The sequence below is a fragment of the Megalobrama amblycephala genome, linkage group LG12 (assembly GCF_018812025.1).
Source record: "Megalobrama amblycephala isolate DHTTF-2021 linkage group LG12, ASM1881202v1, whole genome shotgun sequence".
NCBI lineage: Eukaryota > Metazoa > Chordata > Actinopteri > Cypriniformes > Xenocyprididae > Megalobrama > Megalobrama amblycephala.
Window position 1 is genome coordinate 7,041,000 of NC_063055.1, and position 22,162 is coordinate 7,063,161.

A 22,162-nucleotide genomic window follows, 5' to 3' on the forward strand; every position below is an offset into this window, starting at 1 on the left:
GCCTCTGTCATTCCACAGATTACAATATTAAAATTATTCCAAAGAATTTCTTTGTGGGGAGAAAAGTTTTGCACGTTACACAGTTTCCAAGCAAGTAAAGCTTGTTGATGAAATTTAGAGAGAGAAATCTTCATTTAGAAGGGGAGAAATTGCATTTTAAAAGAAAATCTAGTCCACCTAATCTACGAAATATGACATTGGGGATATAATACCAAACCGAGTCATTACAGAGACGTTTTGTTTAACCAACTATGAAGGGCATGAACAGGATGTTAAGAAAATGAAGTGACATCACAGAGCCCTTAAAAGCAGGTAGAGCATTTGGCCTGTCCCTTTCCTCCGTCCTCCTTTCAGAAGTCATGTGGTTCCTGCTCCTGTATTTGCAAATATCAGCTATTCAAGGCAAGTGAAATTGTATTTCCTAATTGAAACAAATTCCATATTCTGATTTCTGGCCCTGTTTACACCCATTGTGTTCCACATGTTGTTAATGGGGCACTTAATTACTTACTTGGATGTAGACTAAACAAATAGGCTATTGCAAATGTATTTATTTTGCATATATTTGTTTAATCTGGAACCAATAGTATTCTTTTGCATTATTTTGTAATTAATTGCAACATTTTTCATTACGTATCATTAATCAATTTATAGTATCAAGATAACAATTTGAATGAAAATGAATTTTGCTTTAATGGCACTATTTAAGCAACATGAGGAAAACCCGATGATCATGTTCTCCAGCATGATTTGAGAAGTCCAAAAGAGCATCTGGTGCTTCAGTGGAAGCAAGAACATCTGACTGATGTGATAAAATGGCTAATGAGTGACTTAGAAACAGTGTAACTTTTTCTGTTTTTAACATTTTCAAAATCAAAAAACTCTCTTTATTGACATGAAAACGAAGCTATAATAACTGTTTTACTACTACTTGAAAAAAAAAAAATCAAAAATGTGATTTAATTATTTAAATGGCCTTTATTTCAGACATGATGTTGTATAATGAAGACAGAGAAATTAACAAAAAATTAGCCATAATTTTTAAAATCTGCAGTCTGGCTATATGTATTTGTTTGTTATTAATTTCAGTGACATTTTCTTAGCTTGATCTATAGAATATAATGTAATAAAATAATATATGTGATAGGTCTATATAGAAGTGCATGTATTAACCCTCTACTGCACACATGTTGATGGCACATGAAAAAAAAATATTCCACATAATTTTTTGGTTCATTTGGGAACATTTTATTGATTAAAAAAAAAAAATTTCAATTTAAAAAAAAAAAAAAAAATTCAAGAAATCATTAAGTAAAAAGGGAAAAACACTTGAAAGACATTGATATATTGAATTTGATGCATGCATATGTCTGTATCATGTAGTGTGCTATGCCATATAATGTACTTCATGTAATAAGATTTCACTCCGTACGAAACTTCAAAAACCAATTATTTTCTGCTGTGACATAGTGGTGTATGTTACAATTTTTGCACATCACTTGCAATCTTGCATCTTCTCTTCTTATAATACATTGGGGCCAATGAGAGGTACTGTCTAAAACCTCCTTGAAAAGTACCCCTTATCGCACAACTTTGCCCTGAGGCAACGAAAAGAAAAATTGAATTTCTGAACATGCAAAATAAAAAAACAAAAGTCTTCTCTACACCTTCATACACACACACACACACATTTTTATGTAGAGTTCATGTCGTTTTAAATAAGATTACTAAAGCAAATAATATTGCCTTCTTCTCACACCATGTGCTCCTGTGACCATGTGTCAGAACAGGACGTCCCACCTTTAAATGGTACTTGATATTGACTCCAACACCTTACTGAACTGTTCTTTGGTACTTTCTCGACCTTTCTAATTGGTTGTTATCATTTAAAGAAAAACTTACTAAACATAGGGCTTAAGAAAACTTTCCGTTGCCTGAGGGCAACGCTGTGCTGTAGAGGGTTAACAAGCGCTTATAATGTAATTAATGTATAAAGTATATATAAATGTAATTGCAGTTTTAAAACTTATGGCTAATTTCTATGTCTGCATTATGCAGTGTCATGTCTGAAACAAAGTGTATTGAAAATAATGAAATGCATTGAAATAATTATTATAAAAATATATATATGTTTGTGTGTGTGTGTGTGTGTGTGTGTATATATATATATATATATATATATATATATATATATATATATATATATACACATACACACACACACACACACACACACACACACACACACACACACACACACACACACACACACATATATATATATATATATATATATATATATATATACACATACACACACACACACACACACACATATATATATATAAGTTGCAAGAAAAAGTATGTGAACCACTTGCAGAATCTGTGAAAATGTGAATAATTTTAACGAAATAAGGGAGATAATACAAAATGCATGTTATTTTTTTATTTAGTACTGTCCTGAGTAAGATATTCTACATAAAAGATGTTTACATATAATCCACAAGAAAAAAGAAATAGCTGAATGTATTAAAATGGCCCCATTCAAAAGTATGTGAACCATTGATTCTCAGTACTGTGTGTGGTTACCTGGATGATCTACGGCTGTTTTTTTGTTTTGTGATGGTTGTTCATGAGTCTCTTGTTTGTTCTGAGCAGTTAAACTGAGCTCTGTTCTTCAGAAAAATCCTCCAGCTCCTGCAGATTCTTCAGTTTTCCAGCATTTTTTGCATATTTCAACCCTTTTCAGCAGTGACTGTATGATTTTGAGATCCGTCTTTTCACATTGAGGACAACTGAAGGACTCAAACACAACTATTAAAAAAGGTTCAACACAATGCATTAATAGAAGGGGGGTGAAAACATTTGGAATTTGAAGATCAAGGTAAATTGTATTTCATTTGTCTTCCGGGAAACATGAAAGTATCTTCTGTTGCTTCTGAAGGGCAGTACTAAATGAAAAAAAATAAAAAAAGATATTCACACGAAATAAGAAAAATTGTGACGTCTTCATCCTGTTCAAAAGTTTTCACCCCCCGACTTAATGCATCGTGTTTCCTTCTGGAGCATCAGTGAATGTTTGAACCTTTTATAATAGTTATAATAGTGTTTGAGTACCTCAGTTGTCCTCAGTGTGAAAAGATGGATCTCAAAATCATACAGTCACTGCTGGAAAGGGTTCAAATATGCAAAAGATGGTGGAAAACTGAAGAATTTTTGGGACCTGGAGATTTTTTCTGAAGAACAGAGCTCAGTTTAACTGCTCAGAACAAACACTCATGAACAACCATCACAAAACAAACAAACAAACAAACAAACAAAAAAATAGTCATAGATTATCCAGGTAACCACACGCAGTATTAAGAATCAATGGTTCACACACTTTTGAACTGGGTCATTTTAATAAATTCAGGTATTTTTTTGTCTTGTGGATTATATGTAAATATATGTACATCTTTTATGTAAAATATCTTACTCAGGACAGTACTAAATAAAAAATAACATGCATTTTGTATGATCTCTCTTATTTTGTTAAAATTATTCACATTTTCACAGATTCTGCAAGTGGTTCACATACTTTTTCTTGCAACTGTATATATGTATATATATATATATATATATATATATATATATATATATATATATATATATATATATATATATATATATATATATATATATATATATATATATATATATATATATATATATATATATGTGTGTGTGTGTGTGTATATATATATATATATATATATATATATATATATATATAAAATAAGCTTTTTATTTAGCTATTTGATTATCTAACTGTGCTGAACATGCATATAGTTGTTGTTTGTTGTTAATTTTTAAGTTCCTGAGAAAAATTTTAATTAGTTAAAATTGAGACAAGTAAATGAATGAATGAACAAATAAATAAATAAAAATTAAAATTAAGTTAAATGGACAAAAACTTTAAAAAAAAAAAATGGTTATACATTCACACAGCATATAATTGCATATTTCAGCCTTTCTTTTTCTTGTCTCAGTATAAATTAACAAATTAATTTGACGATCAAAATCACTAGCATTCATTAAATTAAAACAGCTACAATGATTAATCTACAGTAGAATATGATAATACATATTTGATATAAAATATATATCTATTTTTATAATATAAAATTTATTATTATTATTATTATTATGGTAATGTTTTACAATAAGGTTTCATTAGTTAACGAACTAAGAATGAACAATACTTCTACAGCATTTATTAATCTTAGCTAAAGTTAATGGTAACACTTTATTTTAGTGCCGTAGTTACACGTTACTACATGTACTTACTATAGTAGTAACAGTAAATTATGCATAATTACAAGTAACAAATAAATAAATTATGGTAACAAATTACAATAAGGTTCATTAGTTAACTACATTAGCTAACATGAACTAATAATGAACTGAACTTATACAGCATTTATTAATCTTTTGTTATATTAATTTCCACATTTACTAATACATTATTAAAATCTTGTTAACATTAGTTAATGCACTGTAAACTAACATGAACAAACAATGAACAACTGTATTTTCATTAACTAATGTTAACAAAGATTAATAAATACTGTAACAAGTGTATTGCTCGTGGTTAGCTCGTTAGTTAATACATTAACTAATGAACCTTATTGTAAAGTGTTACCTAAATTATTAACATTTCTGTACTACCATGAACAAATAATGAACGACTGTTTTTATTAACTAACATTAACAAAGATGAATAAATACTGTAACAAATGTATTGCTCATTCTTAGTTCATGTTAATACATTAACTAATGTTAACAAATGAGACCTTATTGTACTTCATGGTAGGAATACAGAATATATATGCATATTAAAATGCATTACATGAGTTGCCCTAATGTTCATGACTGTTGCAATAAATTTTAAAGCTATAGACCTGAAGATTCTGAAACCAAGTTCATGCAGTGGTTTGTGTGCCAAGCGTATGTTCTTCATAACCCTGCATGGAAAGGCACGGTTATACCTGTGGTTAACTGGTCGACGCTTATGTGCAGCGGGTTTATCTCAGAATCTGCATAAACATGCAATTTGTCAGAATTTCAGAGCTGAAAGCCACAGGCAGATAAGAGACCACAGCAGTTTCTGCAGAACATGTGGTTCATCTGCTCTGAGAATTCACAACCACATTTTCCAGTGACCATATAAAGTTAAAAAATACATCTTGACCCTGATGATATGATATCATTTAACACTTTTCATTACAGTTTTTCTCAGTCGCTTTGGTGCATTTCTCACATCACTCTTTACATTTACACAACAGTTAGTTCAATCTCCACAACATTTAGTCATTTGTGCACATCATAGTAGCAGTTTCTCATTCCTTCGAACAAATTGCAAATGCTTTTGGACATGCATCAATTGCTTTCATACAACTCTCTGCTATTTACAACATTATCATTTGCTTATGTCATGTCAGTCAAAATTAACTATACTTGTGAATGCTGAATAGTCATTCCATATAAAACTAATAGTCCTCATTTCATTGCTTGAGTCATTACATACAAAAATGTTGAACTAGTTGTCAAAATCTGTCAAGCAAATTTTACACATTTTTTTGAAATCTTTTTTTCCTGAAAATGTCTCCTAAATTGAACAATTTCTCTCAAGTGAATCTCAACTTTCACTGATGAGAAGGGGTGTGTGAAGCATTAGTTGCAACCAATGATAAGCCACTTCTCTACAATCACTGTCAGAGCTGAATCCCATAAACCCCCACTTTACAAGCATATACGAACCAAGCAGGACATAGTGTGTACCATTTCTACAATACTGTGACACAGAAGTGGAAGGTCAGCCTCGTGGAAGAGGGGTAAGGGTGCGGGGAAGAAGGGGAAGGGGACAAAACAGGGGAAGAGGAAGAAGAGGCCAATAGGCAGATCCCTGATGAAATCAGGGCTACAATTGTGGATCATGTTGTCAATCACGGCCTCACAATGGCTGAGGCTGGTCGAAGGGTGCAGCCAAATGTTGGGAGAACCACTGTAAATTCAATTATTCAAACATTTAGTCGGGAGAACAGGTGTGTATAAATGGACAGTAATTCAGCACTAAACAATCTGCACTGCACTACTGTCATCGTGTCATACATGAAGCTTGCAGTGGGACAAGAACTTGTCACTGTACATTTTACATTTAGATGTACAGCTTTACTGCATCACACATTTAGTGTATTGTAGTGTACAGTAGTGTTACAGTAAAGATTTGCCATATGTACTGCAATATTGTTTACAGTTGTGCACAGCTCTACCCAAAGGGAGTTTATGTTTGTTGCAAATAAGGGTGTATTTTTTTCTTTTGCACAATGCTGTGAACAAATTAGAATTGCAAAGAGCATATGCAGTAAAAATGTGAAACATACATATTCAGTGTCTTGTACTCAGTTACCTCACTAAATACAGTAATGTGTAACTTTACTGTATTTTTCAAATGGCTGTGCAAATAGTATATAGTGCTGTCTTGAGCATTTTCAGGTAGTGTCACCAAGATCTGACCTTTTTGCATTGGAAAACATTGACAGAGTAAACTGTCATAATGAAAACATGACAAAGCCATTTGACTATCTTGTTCATAAACAATGGTGTCAGGACTTTTCATCTTGATGACACTGACACTTTCATTGACACGAATACTTGCTTTTGAGGAATGACCTATCCATTTTGAGCAAGTGACACGCTTTTGCAGGTTATCAACTAGGTTTTGCAGTTTGTACTAATTGTTTTGAGAACTGCATTAACTGTTGTGCAAATGTAAATATTGATGTGAGAAATGCACCAAAGCGACTGAGAAAAACTGTAATGAACTTTAGTTTACTACTTTATTTAACATTTAATTAAGAATGAAAAAATACTTCTACAGCATTTATCAATCATATTTAATGTTAATTTCAACATTTACTAACACATTATTAAAATGAAATTTTATTTGTTAACATTAGTTAATGAACTATCATGAACAAACAATGAAAGACTATACTTTTTATTAACTAACATTAACAAAGATGAATAAGTACTGTAACAACAAATGTTATTAATACATTAACTATGAGACCTTATTGTAAATTGTTACCAAATTAACTTTCTGTTTCCTTTTTTATGTCATTGATTGTTTTGGACGAAGTACACAAATCAAATATCCTACTCGCAGTCAAACCAAAAATTATTCAGACATTTTTTATCTATTTTTACTAGTGGGTTCAGGACACTATGTAAGTGAGAATGGCGAATTAAAGTAAACTGTGACATATTACACCCAAAAATTCTTCATACAGTGGACTACCAGTAAAACTGATACAAATTTGGAACCAAAAATTATTCAGACACTGATCTTGATCTGACCATGTTGTGCTTAAGCGTTATCTGACATAATTAAGATTAATTTTTTCGGACACAGTTTAACTCTGAGATCTTGTCATATTTTATTACCATTTTTTTAAACTATAGTGAATAAACTGAATTAATAAATAAAATGTTCAAGGTGTCTGAATACATTTGAGTTTGACTGTATAAGTAAAAGTACAACACTGTAAAAAAAAAAAAAAAAAAGTTGCTGTCTTAAATTTTTAAGTACTGGAAAAAAAAACATATGTTGCCATAACTTCTTGATAATTTTTTACAGTGAAAATATTACTCCAGTATATGTATTAAGTATTCATTTTCAATTTTACTTGAGTAAAAATACAAAAGTACTTGATTTTTAATGTACTTAAAGTAAGAAGTACTGATGGATAAGTAGCCAGCTCGGATCTCCTGTTCTTGGCTCATTTTGATTCTGACTTGTGAATTCAGTGAATTGTTAACTGGAGACTCGTTCTCACCGGATCATTTGAATCGGTGAGTTGCTGACTCGAGAACAGATACAATTGAATCGGTCCAATTCATCAGTGAATCGTTCGGTGCGATTTGCGAACCAACAGGTTAATTGAAAAGAATCAACTTGTTCATGAATTGAACACTTGCGAGTGACGATTTCTTCAGTTTGAAAAAATGAGGAACGACATGTTTTTATGAAATGTAGTGGAGTAAAATGTACAATAGGTCTATTATACATTGGAATGTAGAGAATTAAAAGTAAAAATCTCCCAAAGTACAAATACTCAGATAAAGTACAGACGGCCTACTTGAAAAATATTACTGTCCCCCACTGTTTATGACAACATAAATTCAAGATGTCTGCTAAAAGTGAAAATTTTCTATACAATCTTTAATTGCATTCAAAGAAGTAGCTATTTCGAAATAAATAAAAAAAAATGTCACAAAGATAGATTTGATGATTATAATATGTTTTTAAGCAAAAAATAATAAATAAATAAAAGTTCATATTTAATTGAATTTTGTTTTGTTTTGCAGGTCTTAATGTGATTTTAAGTGGATCTGACAGCCCGTGTAAAGGCCGGCTGCAGGTGCGACGGGACAGTAAAAGCCCGTGGGGCTTGGTGTGTCATTATGGGTGGACCTCCAAAAATGGAGAGGTTGTGTGTAAATCATTAAGGTGTGGGGACGTTGTGAGGTCTGGTATGCAAATTACCCTATACAGAGATCCACCTCTACCCGAACAATATTTGATGGATCAAGTGAATTGTGAATCTACTGAAACAAGCCTTTGGAATTGCACATTTTCACCTGCAGTTGAGTGCAAAGGAAATAGTTCTGTTTATGTTGAATGCTCCGGTATGTAGTGTTCCTGGTTTTGCATGTTTAACTGTGCTAAAAATATTAATGCTTTATATTTATGTTTTGAGTTCATCTTGGTTAGTTTCCAGAGGTCAGATTTTTCAGATTCAGAACACATTGTTGATGCCAAGCTTTTCACCATAGGAAATGTTAAACCGAGTTTGAATCTGAATGGGCAAAGGGATAAATGTGCTGGAGTGGTGGAGTTCTCAACGGAGAGCGGCACCTTTGGTGTCTGTAATTCTGACTGGAGTAAGTGGACAAAAACGATTTTATTTTTATTGACTAAATATATGACATAAATATCCAAATAACCAAATTGTATTGGCAAAGAAAGTATGCTTTTCTGAGCCACTTTTGAAGGACTTTTAATCAATGTTGTTTGGTGGATGAAAGTCAGTTCTCTTCAATTTAAATTTTTCTTAAAAGTATCCAAACACTTTTTGACCACATTTTGAGCAATATATCAGTTTTTTAATCATTGGGACATCATAGCCCAATAAACAATGTTCTGCTTTATGTATTGTGAATTGTAGTCTGTTCACTTTACTGTTTGTCATTGCATATTAATATTAGACATGTAATTATTAATAAATAAATGTTAATAAATAATACATAAAAAAGTAAAAATATACAGTCATGTGAAGAAGAAAGGACACCCTTTAGAATTGTATGATTTTACGTATCAGAACATAATCAAAATCATCTGGTCGTTAGCAGGTCTTAAAATTAGGTAAATACAACCTCAGATAAACAACAACAAATGTAATGAACAAAATTAAAGCCAAACTGGAAAAGCCATGGGTGACAAACTAAGTATGATTCAGTTGCTTGTAGAGCCACAGCAATAAGTTGACTGTATGACTTTATCATTCTCTCACATCGTTCTGGGGGAATTTTGGCCCACTCTTCTTTACAACGTTGCTTCGTTTCTTTGAGGTTTGTTGGGCATCTGTTTATGCCGCACAGTACTCATTTTAAGAGTACTCATTTTAACATTTTAAGTCGGGTTGAGCTCTGGACCTTGACTGGGCCAGTGCAACACATTTCTTTTCTTTTTCAGCCATTCTGTTGTAGATTTGTTGGTGTTCTTGGGATCATTGTCCTGTTGCATGACCCAATTTTGGCCAAGCTTTAGCTGTCGGATGGACTGCCTTACATTTGTCTCTAGAACACTTTGGTATACAGAGGAATTCATGGTCGACTCAGTGACTGCAAGGTGCCCAGGCCCTGTGGCTGCAAAACAAGCCAAAAATAATCAGCCCTCCACCAGCGTGATGAACAGTTGGTATGAGGTGTTTGTGCTGATATGCTGTTTGGTTTTCTGCAATCAAGGCACTGTGCATTATGACCAAATATCTCCACTCTGGCCTTGTCTGTCCAAAGGACATTGTTCCAGAAGTCTAGTGGTTTGTTCAGATGCAACTTTGCAAACCTAGTATTGCTGCCGTGTTCTTTTTAAAGAGAAGAAGCTTTTCCCTGGCAACCCTTACAAACATGCCATACTTGTCCCATCTTTTTCTAATTGTACTGTTATGAACTTTATCATTTAACATGTTATCTGAGGCCTGTAGAGTCTGAGGTGTAGCTCTGGGGTGTGTTGCGATTTCTCTGAGCAGTGCACGGTTTGACCTTGTGGTGAATTTGAAGTCCAATTCTGGGAAGATTGGCAACTGCCTTGATTGTCTTCCACATGTGAATAATCTTCCTCACTGAAGAATGATGCACTTCAGCTTGATTGGAAACGGCCGTATAACCCTCCTCAGATTGATGGCAGCAATAGTTTCTTCTCTAAGATCATTGCTGATGTATTTCCTCTTTGATATTGTGTTAACACACACCTGTATGCTCCAGACCAGCAAACTGCCCAGACTTTTATAGAGGTGATCACGCTTGCCGACAATCGATTAATGAAGGGCATTTGATCAGCAGTGCTTGACTGCTTACCCTTTATTCCTGTGGAAGCAGCATTTTCATAGCAGAAGTTTAGCACTTGATTAGTGATTGTCGAACATGGCTGAAAGAATTCAAGGCGCACATTTTCATTTTGCGAGTCTCTTTTGAACTTCACTAGACGAATGTGCGTGTGCCACTTAAACCAGCAAACGATCATTTAATTCAAACTGTAATTTGCTGTTTGGTGATCATGCAACATCAAACCACGATTACAATATCAAACCGATGTGTCAGATGCAAATATATGCAGGTTATAAAGCGTTTCTTCTCATCATGTAAAGAAATCTTCATGAATATTATATATAGAAATATTATCTGTACTTTATACCAAATATAATGCTGTGAACCATTTATTTTAAATATGGTCTGATATTATGGAATTTTGAAATTGAAAATGTGTAGGAACCCTGTAAATAAATGTATATTGTTTTATATTAACGAATGCAATGACAAACAGCAAAGTTAACAGACAGACTACAAAAGACCAATTTGAATTTCATGGCCTTCAATGATGTTTATTCTACATTTTTAAATATATTTTGACAGTAGATTATTTCAGAAAAGCTTAAGTATTGAAAATGATAGCTGACACTATATACAAGGATTGTCTTTATGTATTTATTTTTTAATCTTGGCCAGATGAGAAGAATGCAGACAAGATATGCCAGGAGGTTAATTGTGGAGGTCATTATCGCATCCCCAACCCTGGAATCTTCCAAGTACAACAGAGAGAACAAAATGTATTGCTTAATTGGGATGCCAAATATCAGCACTCTTGGCAAAGTATAGAGTGGAAAAACTGCAAACAACAAGCCAGTGTGATCTGCACCAGTAAGTGTATAGCTACTATTACTAAAAGGCTCTCTGGGATACTTCGCTCTGATTGGTCAATCGTGGCATTCATCGTTCTTATATTCTTATATTCACTGTCGTCCATAGCAATGATGTATATCAGTCCGTTTATCCAGGAAACTGTACTTCCTTTAAACTTTACAGTAATTTTCCCAGTGTTTCCATGGTTTGTAAGGGAGTGTTAAAATTCACAGCAATATTTACACTGGAATACTTGTATTATACAGAGCACACAATGTTTCGTCTGCAAGATGGCAACAATCTTTGCTCTGGGTTGGTGGAAATGTACAATATCACAGGTAAAACATGGGTTCCTCTTCAGAAGGAAGATGTCAGTGCTGAAGTCATCTGTACGCAATTAAATTGTGGTACCACTGGAAATTTCACAAACAATGGCAGCCTCCAACTGACATGCTCAGGTAACGCTAAGCTTTTTTTTTTATTTGAATAATATTGCATCAATAAATATATAAATATAAATAATTATTAAAGTGTATTATTAAATATCTAATTATTAATAAACAAATGTTACATTAATACAAATAGAGAGATATACAGTTTGATAAGATGATTTTTTTTGTACAATGTTATTATTACAAATAATTTAAATCTCAAGTTAAATTAATACATTTTAATGAGTTGCAATTTTATAATAGTGTTATTATTAGTATTATTATGGTAATAGGATAGACATTTTGAGTTGACATTACAGGCTCAAGGTTGTAAAATCTTGTGAAATGTGAATATAATTCTGACATGTAAAAAAAAAAATAGACTATGGGCCAGATTTACTAACAGCTTGCGCCAGCACAAACCCTCTTTTGGCATTAAAAAAACTATTGTCGGGATTTAGCTACTAAAGTCACGCAGTGCAAAATTAGCGCTGAAAAGGCGTGGACTGAGTTGTTTTTGCGGCTGACGTTATTGCATATGCATTTGTAGGAGTTTCCCTTTCAGACGCAAAATTTATGGGAGGAGAGTATTTTAAATGAATCACGCAACGTGATTTACTAAGGTTTACACTAGTAATTTTACTGGTAGCCTATTTGCGCCATTATTTAACGCCCAAAAAAGCATGTCCCATTTTGCGACATGACATATTTTCCACTCATATTAATTTCTTTGGAATGCCAGAGGAAGACGTTATCCGAACGTATCGTTTGCCAAGCCATTATATATATAAACGATATTAGACCTATATACAGTCCTATATACAGATGAGAGTTTTACACAGAATTTTTAAGAAATCCTCAATGACGAAAAACATGACGAAAAAATAGTCTGCAGGTGCATTTTAATTGTTTTAACTAATCATCTTGCAATGGACGTCATTTCAGTTCTACTTTCTGAGTATGAATTACTATAATAAGGTTTAGTTACAAACTCAACTGACTGGCTTCTTTCCTGTATGATTTCAAATTAGTCTCTTCAAACCTTACTGTACATGATTTATGAGCTTCTACAACTTTTGATATCCTAACTGAGCTCTTTTCCACAACTTGATCATAGAAATAAAAACAGTATAAATAAAAATGAATCACGAGATCTCGTCACACCCCTGCAAATTGAAAATTGTATTGTTTCATCTCAAGTTAATGTAAGCTAATGTATATTAATAATGTGTTACAATTGAATAGTAGGTTTATTATTATTATTATTATTATTATTATTATTATGGTATAGGGTAGACAGTTTGAGTTGACACACGCTCTAGGTCGTAAAACCTTGTGAAACGTGAAAATAATTCTGACATGACTAAAAATATGAATATTATATTTATATGTATTTATTTATTATGTTTATACATGTGTATAGTATTATAGACCATAAATAGGCAACTTAACAAATAAGATATCTTTAATAAAATATATTTACTATAAATATATATTAATTTAAATTTATATTTAATAAAATATAAAAGCTTTTAATAATACGTCACATCAGCTAAAATCTAAATAAAATAAAGACATAAGAAATAAAGACATAAAACTAAAAAAAAAAAAATTCCATAAGTTTTGTTCAGATTTTCAGATTTTCTAATCTTGCAACACAGGGGTAGAAGCAGGCCAAAAAAAGACATCCTTCTGATGAAGAAAAAAGATAAATATGATACGAAAAACATGTCACTGAATTTTTGCTGCTGTTTCTTAAAGAAAAAAAGCATATTTTAACACATTAGTCAGCATCACATATTCATTCTAATTGTCTTGTTTAATGTACATTTGGAGTTTGTGTTAATAATGCATACAAGTTTTATTAAACACTAACTGCAAGTTTTTTATTTCAATCTACTGTTTTCATTTTAATCCTTTTTTATTTGTTTGTTTGTTTATTGAATTTTATAACAATTACATTTTCTGTGTTCACAGTCAACGCCACGCTCCGCAACTTCACGTCAAAGTGTTTTGGAGATGTTTCTTTTCTTGTGAACGGCTCTGACTATGGAGTGTGCTTCGGTGAACATAAGAATCTGGGGAAAGTGGTCTGTCGAGAGCTTGGCTGTGGAGAGGTGGTGGATGTGATAAAGACACAGACCCCCTCGTCTCGTAATGGTTTGCTAAGTATAGTTGAGTGCCAGGGCAACGAGGAATCATTGTGGCATTGTCTGGCCAATCGTGATAAAAAACTATGCCCGACAACCACAGTTATATGTGCAGGTACATGAGACAGCCTTGCAGCTAATTATGATCTAATCAGAACATTCAGGAAAGTTAGTCAAATCACCTGAAACTGATGCAGTAATAAAATATGATGGTTTTTCTTTTTTAAAGAGTTGCTGTGCAGACAAAATTGTATACCATTTATACCAGTTATCACTATAAAGCTGCTTTGAAACAATCTGCATTGTAAAAAGCGCTATATAAATAAAGGTGACTTGACTTGGTTTTAAATTGCAGGCAGCTTGGATGTGCGTTTGAGTGATGGTCTGGGCCAATGTTCTGGACGTGTAGAGCTGCAATGGGAGGGCTCATGGTTGTCCATAAGCTCCAAAGACTGGGCCGATGCGAACTCAGATATGGTTTGTGAACATCTTAAATGTGGTAAATCTGCTACTAAAAAACTTACTAAAAAGTACTTCATCGAACGGAATCAGCACCTGGAATCACGATGGAGTTTCAAGTGTGAAAGTTCTTCAACAAAACTCCATGAGTGCTTGAAGAAAAGTCAGAGTCCTCCACATTCACCAGAGGCAAACATGCAAATCATTTGCCAAAGTAAGTAATAATATAATATAAAAATATAGGCTACACCAATATTTGACATATTTTCACAATATTTACATCATTTTCAACATACTTCATCCCAGTAATTTTTACTTTTGTTTATTCAGTAATTACATCTAAGGTGAGGTGTCACTCTGATTACTTTTCATGTAGAACATGCACTATAAGTAACCACAAATAATTTATCTTCATTCTCAGAGGAAGAACTTAGGTTCTTTGAAGGTGATTCACCCTGCCAGGGAAGAATACGCATCAAGTCATTTGATGATAAGGCTGAAGCTTACTGGCTGCCTAATAAAATGATGGCAGAGAACATGACAGAAGCCAACGACATATGCTACGCAATGCAGTGTGGTAACGGCTCCTTTGTAAAGGAGCCCAATAGCACATATGCCAATGTCACATGTTCAGGTATGTGTGTCACCACAATGTCTCATTGTTTTTAACCTAGTATATATGACTGCAGTTTTCTGAACACTTGTTATTTAGCAAAATGTGACTTGAATAACTGATCTTGTGAATAGTAAGTTACTTTAGCATTACAGAGACCATATCATACACTTTTGTAGCATTCTTTTGTTTGTTTTTCCCTGAGGTTAGTCAAGGTGTCTTATACAACTCACACAATTGACTCTGTTATGATTGGCTATTGACTGTCTTTTTTTTTTTTCTTTTCTTTTTTTTTTTTTTAAAGCAAAAATAGTTTTGTGATTTTGACAAAAGCTACACTGGATTCAACAGCAAACCATAAGCATGCACATTCTTAAAGGCACAGCTGCCTTCAAAAAAAAATTGTCACCCAGAATTTTACTTGAATTTTAGACTTAAGGGAGAAAATGAGCAGTACCTGTAAAAAAGTTTTGAAACATAAAAAAAAAAAAAAAAATGTTTTTGAAGGAAGTCTCCTGCTCACCAAGGCTGCATTTATTTGATAAAAAATACAGTAAAACAGTAATATTGTGAAATATTATTACAAATTAAAAGAACTGTTTTCTATTTGAATATATTTAAAAATTTAATTTATTCCTGTGATCAAAGCTGAATTTTCAGCCTCATTATTCCATAATTCAGTGTCACATGATCCTTTAGAAATCATTCTAATATGTTGATTTGGTGCTCAAGAAACATTTCTTATTATTATCAGTGTTAAAAACAGTTGTGCTGCTTAATATTTGTTGTATATTAATGGCAGTAAATTATTCATAATTCAATGATTCTTCAAAATTCTCCTAATTTTATCTTTTAAATTTTCATTTCTACAAAAAAGCCTATTGTATGGTGACCGAGAGGGGACATGTTTGGTTCACTTAGTTTTGTTGTGGCCACGACATATTAACTCATGGGAAGTTGAACGTGATAATAAGTAGTTGCCACGAAATTATTTTATCGAGGTAACAACATCCTTATGTCGTGGATATGCGATGTAAATTCGTGGCCTTGACCATAGTAACCTGGAATTATCAGAAATGGATAGGCCTATAGTAATATTTATTTTTAATTAAGAAAAAGCAAGAAATTAAGAAATGATTATATTAACATATTGCCTATTATATTGTATTGCACACAATAGTGTATAGGCAGCAAATATTCGAATTAAGTTTGTTATTATCAATAAGTGAACCGTACTATTGCTTATATATGTTTGGAAAGTCTTCCAGTTTTGTGGAATTGCACACGCAACAACAGCCACTAGTTATAGCTATAATTACATGGAAAAAAATGAGAGGCCACACAGCACATTTTTATACCAATATGCTACAAGATTATTCAAATCAATGTGATAAATGAGTTAGGTCAAAAGTAATCAAAATGTAATCAGATTACATAACCTAATAGATTACGTTGACAGAACCTAATAGGCTACATAAACTAATAGATTACGTTACTAACTACAACTTTTATAATGTAGCCTAATATGTATTCAGTAATGGATTACTATTTGTAATTAATCTACCCAGCACTATAGACCTTATGTAGCCCCGCCCCTTTTCAGCGCTGCACTCGTTGTCTTTTGACTTCCGGCTTGTATTTCAACAGCGATCTTGTATTTATGAATGAACTGCTCATTTTAAAATCTTCCCGGTCTACTGACATTTGTTAAGACATCTGCTTTAAACATTACAATGCTCATGATAACTTTCATTGACTCTACAACAGGTAAATCCTCTTCACCAGTTAATTATTCTTATTCTTATTTCCATAGAAATATACAGGGCTACCGCAAAACCGGAAGTTCAAAGACAATATTCTAAAGATGGCGGCGCGCTTGTTTCTCTGGAAAATAAGGTCTATAGCTCAGACAAATAGCTCTGTGCATAAAAATGAACATTTGCTGTTACAACAAACAAGAAATATCATGGATCAGTGTACTTTTAGTATCTTTAACTACAATGCACTTCTAACATTAAAATTAGTTATTTGATAATGCACTTATTGTATACATATGTTTTTGCATTGTACTTATATTTATAAAAAATACCTGCATGCAATTACAGCAGTAATTAATTTTTGTAATTACACTGTTGAGCCCACACTGTCAGAAAAAAAGATACGGTGCTTGTCACTGGGGCAGTACCCTAAGGTACAAAAGTGAAAAGGTACATCTTTGTACCTACTTACCCCTAAATGGTGCATATTAGTACTTTTAAAAGTACATATTAGTAACTTTTTACCTTTGTACCTTTGGGTACTGCCCCAGTGACAAGCACCATACTACAAAACCTGTCCCGAAACGTACCCGTATCCCACCTCAAAGTGTTCTGCAATACAATTTGTACATTGTATTTATTTTTTACACCTAATATAAAGTGTGAGCGAAACTGTAATTTATTTGTTCATCCACTATGATTTGATGTCCTCTAACATCGGTGCCATCAAACCACATTCATCTGCAGAGGAGCAAAGCTGAATCACAATTAAAGCAATGTTGAGCTGCAAGATGCATGCAGTTTTATTTTTAACCACCTGAGGGCCAAAGTTACATAGTGTAGTATTGACAGTGCTGTGTGTAAAATGTCACTTGTAGGCCCAGTGAGTGTGAAACTTCAAAACAAGCGAATAGAACAATGCTGGGGAACGGTGGAGGTCTGCAGAAATGGAACTTGTGGAGGAGTTTGCAGTGACACCTGGGGATATGAAGAGTCCAAAAAGATCTGTGATAACTTGGGCTGTGGTGAACCAATTCCGGGCCAGTTAACAACTCCCACAAAAAGCAAAGTGACTGAGTATAGTGTGTACTGCTTAGAAGAGGTGAACAAAATGAGCATGTGCAAATTTCTTCCCAACAATGGAATCTGCAATAAACCAGCCCAAGTGATGTGCGCAGGTACAATTTCTTTGTTATAATGTTTTCTGTAGTCATCAGAATTATGCATTGTGATGCTTAAAAATATTAAGAATTTGAATGTGTTATTTTGTTCTGTGATTTACGCATACTTTATCTTGGGTTTGTAATTAATCCTGTGTAGTCAGGTACACTTGTGACCCCTGAGTTGGGGTCCTATTTGCATATTTATAAGGTTAAAAATATTGATTGGACAAATACAGCATGTTATGAGCATGTACTTGAAATGTTAAATCTGTTGTCTTCTAAAATGTACCACAAAAACAGTGAACATTTTGGACCAAAATTGTGCAGTCAACAGTAACTATTCAACATTGTTTTGCTTAGACGTTGAAACTAAACAGTTTGTTAAAGTTTTTGCGACTGTGCAAAGTGCGTGAATATGCGTGACGCAAGCTTTACACTTTACAGAATTACAAGTGCAAAATATTGTCTAACCCAGGATTCATTTTGGGTTAAATAAGATGTTGACCCAATGTTAAGCACGATGTGAAAAGCCATTTAATAAACATTTATTTGATACACTTCCTGTAGGCAGCGTCAAAGCTAAACTGGAGGATCCAAGAGACAAATGTGCTGGAAATGTGTCACTGTTTTATCTCGAGGAATGGACACCTGTCTGCGAAGAGAGTCTTAATACAGAGCTTAAAAAAGTAATCTGCAGGGAATTGAATTGTGGGGAGCCTGACGCTAGCGATGTGACTTTGCGAGACAAGTCCCAAATCAAAGGAATATCAGGAATTCAATGTCCAACTGGTACCAGCTCTTTTTCCAGATGTAACCTCAAAAGCATTTCATATAAAACAAAATGCAATGTCGGCTATCTGAAATGCTCAGGTATTTAGCACTCTTTTGAAATGTGCATATATATCTTTTTAGGTGAAGGGTGTGATTACCATTCAGTCAGTCACGCTCAATGTACGTCAGACAGATTGACAAATAGGAATCTTGCTAGAGAGGCCAATCTGCTTCGAGTGTAACTAAAACAAGCCGATGCACATTGGCATGCAATCATATAGCCTTGCAGTGCAGGTACTTAATGAAATGAGCAGCAGGTGCGTTGCATCTTCAGCTTTTCACTTTGGAGCCAAAGAGATGCATCTGTGTTCTGCAAGCAAGTGTCTTCTGAGACGAGCTCTTTATACTTCTATTTTTTCCAGTGCGGGCAGACAGCATAGCAGCGGGATCGAGTCCTCTCTTTCCTTTGATTATTAAATAATTTCTTTTTTGCCTGTTTGAGCAAAGCTGTTCCCAGCTGTAAAAGGCTGTTTTCATGGCTGGACGGTAACGGTGCACTTTTGAGCACTGAATAGCCATTTTCACGGCTGGTTACGTTGCGCTTGTGAGCGCTGAATAGCTGTTTTTACAGCAGGTAAGAGCAGTGTCTTCTAAGAGAGGAGAGCACACGACAGGCTGCACACAATTCCTGTCTGTATTGCCGTGGCCATTCCCCTGCGTGCTCCAGCACTTTTAAAGAGCATGTCCCTGAAAGAGCTTACACAAGTAGAGCTTGTGTCTTTTTAAAAATGACATTCTACTTGTGTGTTTCTGGATGTAGTTGTTACCTGGCACGGAGGGATGGTCACAAGCACTGTATCATGTGTCTGGGCTTACAGCACACCGAGGCAGCATTTGTGGATGCGTCATGTGCCCATTGTGGGAAGATGACCATCTCGGAGTTGTGATCAAGATTCCGGTTCCTGCAAAGGGGTGGAGTCCCAGTGCCGCTGCCTCGTTCCAATCCTCCTCAGAGGGTGGCTTCGGGCAGTGGTACCCTGTTGAGTCACCTTCGACAGCCGGATGTGGCGGAGCGTCTGGCGCCAGGCCTTTACTCTGTTGTATCCTTGAGAACTGGGTTTAGGCTAGGTTCCATATGTTTGACCCTATGGGGATCCCATATGTGTTATTCCTTGGCTGCTCCTAAATGAAGCCTGTGTCTTTCCCTCTGGGAGAACCCACCTCTCATCAAGTTGGAGTCATCCCAGTAGTTCCATATGTAGTACAGCCCTATGGGGTTAGTCCATATGTTGTTCTCCACATAAATCCTCTGGGGAAGGATGTGGCTTCCGCAGCGTTCCTTTCCAGTGAAATAGTACGCTTTCCCAGTGTTATCCAATAGTCTCACTGAATGGGTTTTTGGGGAACAGCAGTGATGGACACTCTTTGTGTTAGCCCTGTCCCACTGTCCTTAGGCAATGCAGTACATAAGGCTTGCACAGAGTGTTGGAAGGGGGCAGCTCCTGTGGCACTTTGGTAGGGATTTCAGTTCGTTCGTACGTCAAACTTGACTGACTGAATGGGAACGTTTCGGATACATAGGTAACCCTCATTCCCTAAATGAGGGAACGGAGACGTATGTCCCGTCGCCACAGTCACTGGACCCCGCTGATGCTGCCCCCTAACCTGTTCGGCTCCTCCAGTGAAAACCTGAAGATGCAACGCACCTGCTGCTCATTAAATACCCGTGCTGTGAGGCAGGCAGCTGCTGCATATGATTGCATGCCAATGTGCATTGGCTAATTTTAGTTACACTAGAAGCAGATTGGCCTCTCTAGCAAGATTTCTATTCAACGGTCTGACGACGTACGTCTCCGTTCCCTCCTTCAGGGAACCAGGGTTACCTACTGTATGTAACTGAGACGTTTCTGCATCTCCTGTGAACTTTGACCTCTGCATCTTAAACATGTTAACAGAAACTTTTGATATTTCTGCCGTTCATGTAACAGGAAGGAAACGACTGCTCCTGTATGAACCGGAAGGCCCATGCAGTGGTCCTGTATATGCTCTGAGTGGAGAAAAAACACAACTCATCAGCGCACAGGGATGGGGCCCAGAGGAAGGGCAAAAGTTGTGCGAGTATCTACAGTGTGGAAACTACACAAACCACACCACTATACCCAGAGAAAACAAAGAAGATTGGAGGACTGAGAGCTATAATTGCTCAGGGAAGGCAGATTTGTGGGAATGTGAGAGAAAAGATCAGGACATCCAGCTTAAAGAGCAATTAAACATCAAATGTGACGGTAGGAATCGCCTCAATTATAAACATTTTGAGAACAGTATTTTCTTAGCAGCTCTGACAACTATTTTTTAATTGACATTTGAGTAAACGAGGGTTGTGCACCATTCAGAATTATATGGACAATCCCCTTTAAATTCCAGTCCAGTTATAAATTAATGAATAGTGCCCTCCACTAATATTGGCACCCTTGGTAAATATGAGAAAAGGCAGCTGTGAAAATAAATCTGTTTTTTTTTTTTTATCCTTTTGATCTTTCATTAAAAAAAAATCACAAAAATCTAACCTTTCATTGAAGGAAAAGAATTGAAAGTGGGGGAAAACCACATTATGAAATAAACGTTTTTCTCCAAAACATGTTGGCCACAATTATCCATGATTATCCAAGAATCCATGATACCATGTATCTGAACATGTCCAGAACCTCCAGCAGAAAAACAGACCCACAACATTAAAGATCCAGCAGTATATTTAACTGTGGGCATGGGGTACTTTTTATCCATGTGTGCACCAAACCCATCTGGTGGGTTTGCTGCCAAAAATGTCTTTTTTTAGTTTCATTTGACCATAGAAGCTGGTCCCGTTTGAAGATCCAGTCGTGTCTGAATATGCTGGAGATTGTTTCTGGATGAGAGCAGAGAATTTTTCTTGAAACCCTCCCAAACAACTTGTGGGGATCTAGGTGCTGTTTGATAATTTTTTTAGGCATTCTGAGACTCAAGACTCAACTAATCTCTGCAATTCTCCCACTGTGATCCTTGGAGAGTCTTTGGCCAATCAAACTTTCCTCCTCACCGCGCATTAGAACGATTTAGACACACATCCTCTTCTAGGCAGATTTGTAACATCTTTAGTTGATTGGAACTTCTTAATTATTGCCCTGACAGTGGAAATTGGGATTTTCAATGCTTTAGCTATTTTCTTACAGCCACTTTTCTATTTTGTGAATTTTTTTTTTAATGAAAGATCAAAAGGATAAACAATGCAGAATTATTTTCACAGCTGCCTTTGTTCTTATTTACTAAGAGTGCCAAT

At 34.7% G+C, this 22,162-nt stretch overlaps 1 protein-coding gene across 4 annotated transcripts in view; it reads left to right on the forward strand.

Moving 5' to 3' along the window:
- The first annotated feature begins 336 nt into the window (after positions 1 to 336).
- LOC125279785 (scavenger receptor cysteine-rich type 1 protein M130) overlaps positions 337 to 22,162 on the forward strand; it is a 35,822-nt gene continuing 13,996 nt past the window's right edge. For all 4 annotated transcript variants that reach the window (XM_048209799.1, XM_048209800.1, XM_048209801.1 and 1 more), the window contains exons 1-11: positions 337 to 402; positions 8,410 to 8,730; positions 8,878 to 8,985; positions 11,329 to 11,520; positions 11,769 to 11,960; positions 13,911 to 14,198; positions 14,439 to 14,756; positions 14,964 to 15,176; positions 17,791 to 18,090; positions 18,643 to 18,945; positions 20,835 to 21,131. In XM_048209799.1, coding sequence (XP_048065756.1) covers positions 360 to 402; positions 8,410 to 8,730; positions 8,878 to 8,985; positions 11,329 to 11,520; positions 11,769 to 11,960; positions 13,911 to 14,198; positions 14,439 to 14,756; positions 14,964 to 15,176; positions 17,791 to 18,090; positions 18,643 to 18,945; positions 20,835 to 21,131 — 2,575 coding nt within the window. In that variant the 5' untranslated portion in view covers positions 337 to 359. The remainder of the gene's footprint in view (positions 403 to 8,409; positions 8,731 to 8,877; positions 8,986 to 11,328; positions 11,521 to 11,768; positions 11,961 to 13,910; positions 14,199 to 14,438; positions 14,757 to 14,963; positions 15,177 to 17,790; positions 18,091 to 18,642; positions 18,946 to 20,834; positions 21,132 to 22,162) is intronic.